Here is a 9,454-nt window from a genome sequence, read left to right as displayed (position 1 = left end):
TTGATTCTTGCTCGATTTCAATTGCATACCACAAAACTGAATTATATATACCAGGAGGGCTTACTTGCCTGAAAATTATTCCTAGCAGGCCGAAATTTCCAATCCAACAGCCCAACCCAATCCTATCAGCTTAACCCACCCAACACGTGGCTGATAGCAGTAGGCAAACAGCAACGGGATATACGGTCGGCCCTCATTGTGATCCGCCTCACAACTTCACTTGATTCGAGGATGGCCATACTAGAGGTCGAAGAAAAATGGTGTAACATATTCACTAGTGCTGTCTTGTTTGGTAATGTTGCCTCCGCGATTTCGATTTCGATACATAAGTCGGAAAATTTTCCAAGCAATTAACTACGTAAGTATTTAATTTTTACGTAAAAAAAAAAGAAAAAATTATTTGATGTCTTGTCTCCTTACGTAGCAATATTATTAATTAATTCGAACTACTTGTCTTGTGGGATATTGTGGAATATTTGGTGGAGTGCCATTTTCATAAATCAAGCACGAGTTTGTCGAGCGAATTTTCCATTGCCAACCGGTGTTAATCATATATAATTAATACTTGTCACTGACAACAGTGGCGGATCCTGGACCCAATGATCAATAATGCAATAATATATTACCTAAATATTATTTAATTTATTATTGACATATTAAAAAAGTAACACTCAAAATAACATAACTTATTTTTTTATTAATATCTCGGAATGATAAAATCCAAAATTATTATTAAATCATTCAAATATCACAAGGAATGGAAAAAAAATTCAAAATTGTATTGCATTATTTCATATTTTGAGGTCTTCGTCTATGAAACATTTCTTTTTTTAATATTGTCATATGCACTTAATTTTCAATCACTTTCATTTAAATTTGCAATTTAAATTTGCAATCTATTCTTCACATTCGTTGAAAGAAATCACCTATACAATTGCTTGATGATAGACAAACTAATATAAATGATAAGTAAATTTGATTTGAATTAGTTTATATAATGAAGTGCTTCCCTTCAAGTAGATCCGCCCCTTGACTGTCAAAGAGAAGCAAATACTGATCCCACAAGCCGTGAAACGTAAGAGAGAGCCTCTCCACATGCAATAATCTCTTAATCAATAATTTTGACCTGGAATCTCAGGGCATGTTTGGTATGGATTTTGAAATCGCGATCGGAATGAGACGGAATGAAGCAAAATTGAAAACTGAATGACTAATTCCAGTTTTTGTATGGTTTAGCTCGGAAATCGGAGTTTGATTCCTTTGTTGATGTTGGTTCAGAATTTATTTGAAGTGAACTTTCATATTTAAATTATTATTCATAATAATTTCTAGCGATAAATGACCATTATCAAGGTGTGATAGGTGAGTTTGATATCGATGAGATCGTGCCACGCCGATTTTTATAAATTAAAATATCCTTAATTTTTTTTTATTTGAGGTATATGTGCATATATATAGTATATATACATATAAAACATTAAAATATCCTTAGTTTTTTTTAATAATTTTTTAGGTATATGTGCATATATATAGTATATATACATATATTTTTTCAGTGGAAAAAATTATGGGAGACATTGTTCTTACAATTCCGAGGAATTGAATATAAAAAGTTATTCACTCTCCCAACAAGTACGCTTCTCGGGGCTCGAACTTGTATTATCCTTCTAAAGAGGGGTTATAGTTGCTTACCACTCAATCAACGCTTTGTTAGTATACATATATATATTTTTCCGGTAAACATATATGTACATATGTGTACTATATATAAGATAAATGTATGTAATAAGGCGAAAAAAAAAGCATACACCTTTCAATCTAAAAACAAAAGATCCAAAATCTCATTCTAGAGCTCATTTCCTGGGGGATCCCAGGGAATAGATGATTCCCCATTTCGAGGGAACCGTTTTCAGAGTTTTAGGGAAATCGTATTTCGATTTCTTCAAACATCCATAATTGGAGTGAGGATGAGGTATTCCAATTCCAATTCTGCCCCTTTTTTTTTTTTACGAACCAAAGGAGCCCTCAATGCATTAATACTAGTACTCGCGGCACATATGCAATATTTGGATTTTTCTTAACGCTCTTTTGATTTTCTTTTTTTAAGTATTTGTCCGATCAACTAAGAGGTTACATACTGAATTCTCATAATGGAATTACCCGTGCCTTTTATTAGCTATTAAAAATTTTATTTCATTATATTTACCTTACAGGTCCCTTATAACAGAAATAAAAGGATTATTCGCTTAGAAAATCACAAACTTTCAAAAAATTTCCAAATCACCAATTGTTTTAACTTGTAAATTCACAAATATACGTTTCATTATCACATTTAACAAATCGTCAACGGCTCCGTTAAATATGGCTAAATCCTACGTGACCAACCCCATCATGCTGGATGGATTTCCCAACTTGCCACCCAATTCTCTATCTCCATACCACACTAATATGCGTAAAATGGTCATTTCATTTTCGATGGCTGTAGCCAGTGTTTCAGTGGCTGCAGGTGGCTACGGTAGCTCTCTAGGTGACCGAGAGATTGTGACCACCAAGCGTGCTAGCCCTGGCCATAGCTGAGGGGGTGCCTCTAGCTTCCGACATGGGCTACGAACCAGACTAGAGGAGGCTGAAGGCCTGCAACCCAGACCCATTGTAACACAATCGTAGCCCTTCGTAGTGGCAGCACGATTGTGACCTGGTGAGGGTCACGAACTGCACCTTGTGGTCTAGGTCCCCGGTTATTATGTCCTTAAGTCGGAATCGTAGTCAGGGTATGCGATTTGTAGTCATTGTCGTCGTTTACGATCCTTGCCGAGCCAGCTCTTCCTCGAAACTATCCCTTCTCGAGCCAGTTCAATCTAGCTCAAGCCGATGTTGGTCACGGCTAGTGATGGCACTATCATTGCCGTCGCAGAAAGTTGGCAGTGACCGTCAACCATTACAGTTACAACGGGCTATGATTTCAAGAGAGGTGGCTTTAGTGTTTCAAAGAAAGAAGAAGATGTTCAAACTTGACCAATTTGACCAGTTCGGTCAATTATGATAGGTTCGGTCAGTTTTGATCGAGAAATTATTACATAGACTTAGATCACCACGTCAGATATTGACTAAATCAATAAGAGAATTACATATGTTATTATGTCAGAATGTGTCCCATTCATTATTTTAGAAAGAGCCAAAAGCCTCTCAACTTCGAAAATTTGCCCCTTCTCACTTTCTCTCCTCCATCTCTTCTCTCCTTCATCTCCTTCCTGCAGTTGCCCACCGCCCTCATATGCCCCTCCCCCTCTCTGACTCCCTTCCCTCCGCCATCTATCTTGAACGTATCTTGGACTCAAGGTTCTTCCGACCTGGAGCTTTGCATTGTCCATGAACAATTTATTAGTTATGAAAGCCGAACCTATTCTTGAATTTTTGAGCTAATTTGGTAGAGTCAGGCTCGAAGGTTGTTGTAGATTGTTGTGGCCACCGTCAAAGCTCCGGAACAGAACCTCTCTTGCTAAAAGAAGAAGCTCTAAAATACAAACTTGCCTATAAATCGATTACCCAAAAAAGGGAAGGGAAAAATTGAAGGAACTGCCCAAAGCTTGAATTCTCACACAAATTCTTCAGCAAATTCCAAATTGTTATGCAAAATTTGTATTATTTTATTTACTTATATTCTGATTAGATGAATTTGTGTAACTTAATTTTGAAAACCTAAAATTGTTGTCGTCTTTGTTTTGGTAATCCACCATCAACTCGCACAGCCAGAACATCACACCCTTCTCCTCTCGAATTCCATGTGTCTCGGAAGCACACTTCTCTCCTTTCTACTCTACCACTAAAAAGGGGTTCAGCTTCCTCCTCAAATTTACTGCAAGCTGAAGCTTCCTCCGCCCTTGGTTCCCTCCGACGAGGAAAGCGCAAAAGCTCGAGGTTGGAAGAACCTCGAGTCCAAGATAAATTCGGGATAGGTGGCCGAGGGAAGGGAGCCTAATGGAGGGGATAGGCATGTGACGGCAATCAGCAACCGCAGGAAGGAGATGAAGGAAAGAGATGGAGGAGAGAGAGTGATGAGGGGATGGAGAGTAAGTGATGGGAGAGGGGTATGTGACAACGGCCGACAACTACAAGAAGGAGATGGAGGAGAGAGAGTGAGTAGGGGCAAATTTTTGAAGTTACAAAAATTTGGACTCTTTCTAAAATAATAAGTGGGCCATCTTCTGACATAATAACACATATAATTCTCTTATTGGATTAGTCCATTTCTGACGTGGCGATATAAGTCTATGTAATAATTTCTCGTTTTGATCAGTTTAGTTTATTTGAACTGATTTAGGCCCACTCATTGTGGCCAAGTATGATTTTGTCAGCCACTTATATACCGTTATCTTTTACGTCAGCATATTTTAGGAGGCAACTCAAGATTTGGTAGATATGGTAACAAAATGAAATTTTGTGAATTTGCAGGCCAAAAAATAATTAAAAAATTGTTAGATTTGTAAATTTTTCAGAAATTGTGATTTTCTAGACTAATAACCTAAAAGAAAAATGTTTCTTATTTTCTCTCCCATATTTCTAGTCTCATGTAATTACACAGTTTGTACAACTCTCCCCTTCAACATAAAAATGACGATACTTTACAATTGCATCAATTTAATGAAAACAATTATTCAAAACTAAATAATATATCGAATTTTTGCTTATTCACTAACAACATTTCAATTCTGAATTAGTTAAGCAACTGTATTTTCCATAGATGAACTTATTAAAATTTTGTTTATGATGGCACTTTTAATCTTCTATTTTCATGATTCATCAAGTATCATTGTAGATATTAACCTATAATCTATAGTTTTCAAATATGAATAGTTTTTTTAAAATAGTTCTAAAAATTACTTCTTGCTATTTGTAGTTCTTTTTTCTACTTCAACTTGCATTAGTATGTCAAAATATCAAAAATAAAAAATCTTCTAAATGAAATTTTCCTGTGTGCATAATTTATTCGTAATAGCTCCTATCTGCATTCACTTTTTTATCCACAATAGGTCCTCCTGATGGCTTTGTAGCTGTCAGTTTTATATTTTCTGAATGATCAAAATTCATCCAGGACTTCTAACAAAATGTTGCCTCAAAATTTTAAAAGGATTCTCAATATTCATTCAAGCTACATAAGGATGGAGCAAAATACTAATATTAAAAGGAATTGAAGATTGAAATTTTAAAATAAAAGAATGTAAAATATAATTAGTGCACCTTGATTTTTATTTTGCAGAAAGAACCGTTGCATCCCCTTCCATGAATTGCTTGGATTTATTGTCGCCGCAATATATGAAGAAGAGAGATATAATTATGGATCGGATATTGAAGAACGAATAATATATAATAAGGAAAAACTCGGACTTGTAAGAGGGGGGCCTCTAAAAGAGTAATGGAGCGATTCAATCCAACTTTCAATTTGGGTAGTTAACGCATTAGCCAAATTACCTTTTAAGGAGCGACTGGCAAGGTTCCATCCATCGCCCTTGACTCGCTGAGCCCGAAACGACACCGTAAGGAGAGCCTTTTGGCATGTACAATAATTGAAAAAAAAGTACATATATGAATTGATTCAAGTAATTCAACGCATGTTCTCCTTAAATATGGTCTCGAGTTAGAGTCTTGTAAACGAAAAAAGTTTCATACCGAGAGAGTTTTATCCCTTTAGTAGATTGATTCGGCTCAAACTAGATTAATCGAGATCCGTTGAGTTTTTGGATACTTGAATATGCAAAATAAATAAATAAATAAATAAAGAAAAGGAAGACGCCATTTACCTCTACGCACTTGTATGGATTAGTCCATGGCTACAAAAAGAGCCTAGAGGCATGATCTAATCTTGTGATTAACTCATTTGTAGCATATATAAATTAAGATCAATCACAATCGCTCCTCTATTGACTTGAGCATCTGAGGATCAAATTGGGCCATCACTCTTAATTCGATTTTTCTTATCTGTTTCAGGACCGAAGTGCGCCCCGACTAAGGAATTACTTGGACGAATACCAACCGCTATTCACCCCACAAGTTGGATCAGTCATATCAATATATAGGTAAAAGATAAGTATTGAAAATATAAAATTGAACTAAAGAACCACTTCTGCTTCGCAAGGACTTATTATTATTGTTATTATTCTTTTACCTAAATTAGTATACACGTAATCCAACATACCGACACAAATTTATATTTTATAATGCACGATGTCCTTCAAACTTCTCCAACCAGCAAAAGTTTAGGAAGACTCCTGGCTAAATAGTGTTTGATAAATTAAGTGCGTAACAATTAATTACTTAATTAAGTGCCACCTTAGTTAAATAGTTCTATCGGACTCCAACATATTGTTTTCTTCTGTCGATATTGGACTTTAAATTGTTTTTACAAATTCAAAACTGATTTGAACTATTAGGGAATTGACAATAAACTGACAGACGATTAGCTTATGGGACTCCAAAAGCTCCAATACCATCGACAAAAAATCCCAAAATCTATATTAGTGAACTAAATAAAAATGGTTGTTACATGTAAGTTATGGGACTTCGATATATAGAAAAACAATCGGCCAAAGTCAAATTAATATTTTCTGACCACAAAACAATGGATCAAATCTCTTAAATCAAAATAAATTGATATTAATAAATTATATTCAATTATGTAAGAATCTAATTTAGAATTTAGTTTATATACTATACACTACAATTACAACAGTAATAAACTTATTTAGATAGTTTTAAAACTGGCTCAACCAGGAAATGGCCATAAACGAAATAAATGCCCGCTAATATATTATAAAATCAACACTTATTGTTCAGCAAATATATTTCAATACTTTTATATCAGTAATAACAATTTGAAATTAAGCCCAAATATTGAGACACACAGCACGTATGTGTGGCCAATTGCCAAAAAAAAAACGCACTTCATCACTTGAAAGTGGGTGTTAAAAAAATAATTGGATTTATAAAAAATAATTGGGTGTTACAAAAATAATTGATTAAAATTTTGATTTGCTCATGCATCAAAACTTATAGATATAATATTATCGTGAGAAAAAAGAATCAATTGATGCCTTATGTAGTTGAGATTTTAGATATCAGGATTACAAACGTAGCCATCAATTGAATTATTTCTAGCCAAAAAGTATTATTTAGCTTAATTTTAATTCCTGACGGCTTAGTTGAGCCAAATTAGTTCTATCTAGATGTAGACATCCCTAAAATCTCAAAAACATTAACATGAATGACACTGACATTGACGGTCCTGATCCTTCATTTATTAGTGACTCGTGAAATCTGACAAAAACATTACTGGCGGACCATTTGTGGCATATAATACGTTTCAGATCCATCGCTAGTGTTACTAGACGGTCCGACACATATTTACTACATGACAGATGTGTTTGTGACAGAAAAATGGGTCACACTAATTGATCAGAAATATTTCATCAATTAAAACATAACAAATCGGTCATAAGTCCGTCAACAATTTGTGAGTGATTTTGTTTGTCACTTATTTTTTGTCCCAGATGTGCATTTTTCTTGTAGTGAATTGGGCGTAGGCTAACATCGTCTTCTCAGTCAATCTCTAATTCGACAAGCCCGATTCCTCATGTGGATGTACCCACCAGCTTGACTAGTCGCTTATCCTGCTGTCTAGTTTCTTTTTTGGTTCAATTCTTATCCTTATGCTTTCTTATAATGTCCATCAGATTGTCCGAAAGAAGAAAAAGAAAATGACTATAAACTTTGATATTGGAAATTCAACATCGTGTCCATCTTAAAGATTAATAAGCATTACTTTATTATCACTGATCGATGCTGCACAGATCCAACATTTATTTGCTTTTGGGCTAGAAGTACATAGCAACCATCATACCGATATGAAATGGAAATAGCAATTGGCAAATTATTTCAAACACACGCATTTTGCCATATCCATGGACGAGAAACTCGACCTTACTTAGCCACGCCCAGGTCATTTGCTTCTCTTATATATTATTACTGGCCTAGGAGGTGCTTGTCGATATCTTTCATCATAGAGATCATGAATTCCATCTCCTTGTGCGGATCAGCATCAATCTCCTTATGTTTTTCATAATCAAGGGTAACTCTCACCGCCGCAGGCTCAGTGCCGGTCTTCGGGATGACCTTGTATATGACCTTGTAGCTCTTGTACCGCTGGAGGATATGCCCATCCACGGCCACCATTGACACCGTCATGTCCCTCTCATCTATTTCGAACCTCTCTTTGAAAATCTCTGTCCTTCCATCTTTAAAAGCCAAGATATTCATGCCATAACATATTAAAAATCATCAATATTTTTTTTGTTTCATACCTACAGAAACATGCATAATGCTATAAATTAAGATTACTAAAACACAGGATCATTCTTCCATACATGATGGATCGGACAGCCATAACACAGTATGGGGGAGGTCCAGTGCCCCGGAGGTCCAAAGAACTTCCTCGTTACCTTTAATACATTAAATTCTAAAGAAATATGAGCCCTTCACATGATAATTCTTCAACTTTTCCCTAGAAATTCGGTCATGATATAAGAATATGTGAGGAAAAAAATTCAATCTGTTCCAACATTTTTTTTCGGTATGAATCCTGATATCCGGAAGCTCAATTAGGTCTCGATTAATCCAGTCAGTTTCAGCACTTTTAATTCTTTAGTAAATCTTGAATTTAATTTTAAGAAGCTTCCCTATTTAGGACACTTGCCGTCTTTTGTGCCGACCACCTGCCATGATTAGATGGACAATTTACATAAAATAACTGCTTATTAATCAGCCAGTATGCGCGCACAAATTATTAAAGAAAATATAATCTAATTTTATAAGCTAAGACGTAAGTCTCTTATTGCTTAAATCATTCAAAGCATCATCTTATTTTTTAGATCTCCTACCTCAAAAGAATTAGATGGAAAAATATTGCTTCCAATAGCATTTGCGCTGTGCCAAAGGTTTTTAGAGCATCACCTGTGTCCTGTTTATGAGACTATTGAAATTTTGTGTTCATTCCATTTTTTCCGCATTTGTATATTTATGGATATGGGTACTTTAAGAGTGCAAACACTAAATGTAAATGGTATGAAACTGTGGCAGGAAAGTAATTCGTGGTCTATCGAAATGTGGGGCAGAATTAAGTTCGAACCAAGAGTGTAAGTCCAGGACTTGACGGAGCCATGAGTTTTAAAGTCGCCTTCATGGACTTCAACTCCGTGCACACCAGAGGCAGCATCAGGGAGATGGTGAAGTTCGTCCTTCAGACGTTTGAAGTAAGCTTCGGCTGAAGATTTTATCTCTATTTCAGCAGCCAATTTCCCCCTTAGCCCCATTTTTTCACCTTAAGAACAACCCTGATAGTCGAAAACCCGGAGACACTACAAAGAGGGGGACGTAGAAGGAGAGATGTGCATGAAGAACAAGT

At 35.6% G+C, this 9,454-nt stretch overlaps 1 protein-coding gene across 2 annotated transcripts; it reads right to left on the bottom strand.

Moving 5' to 3' along the window:
* Positions 1–7,789: 7,789 nt before the first annotated feature.
* On the bottom strand, positions 7,790–9,454 carry LOC116204575 (MLP-like protein 328). 2 transcript variants are annotated; one of them, XM_031536727.1, is made up of 3 exons: positions 9,179–9,454; positions 8,418–8,492; positions 7,790–8,288 (listed from the first exon to the last, which is right to left on the bottom strand). In XM_031536727.1, exons 1-3 carry the CDS (start codon positions 9,360–9,362, stop codon positions 8,017–8,019), a joined length of 531 nt encoding a protein of 176 aa, XP_031392587.1. In that variant the 5' UTR covers positions 9,363–9,454; the 3' UTR covers positions 7,790–8,016. The 2 variants fall into 2 exon arrangements, with proteins under 2 accessions (XP_031392587.1, XP_031392588.1); XM_031536728.1 differs by lacking the exon at positions 8,418–8,492 and having other exon boundaries at positions 9,179–9,449.

The sequence above is a fragment of the Punica granatum genome, chromosome 4 (assembly GCF_007655135.1).
Source record: "Punica granatum isolate Tunisia-2019 chromosome 4, ASM765513v2, whole genome shotgun sequence".
In the NCBI taxonomy this organism is placed as follows: Eukaryota; Viridiplantae; Streptophyta; class Magnoliopsida; order Myrtales; family Lythraceae; genus Punica; species Punica granatum.
The sequence above is the reverse complement of the archived record's forward strand: the minus strand, read 5'-3'. Positions and strand labels throughout refer to the sequence as shown.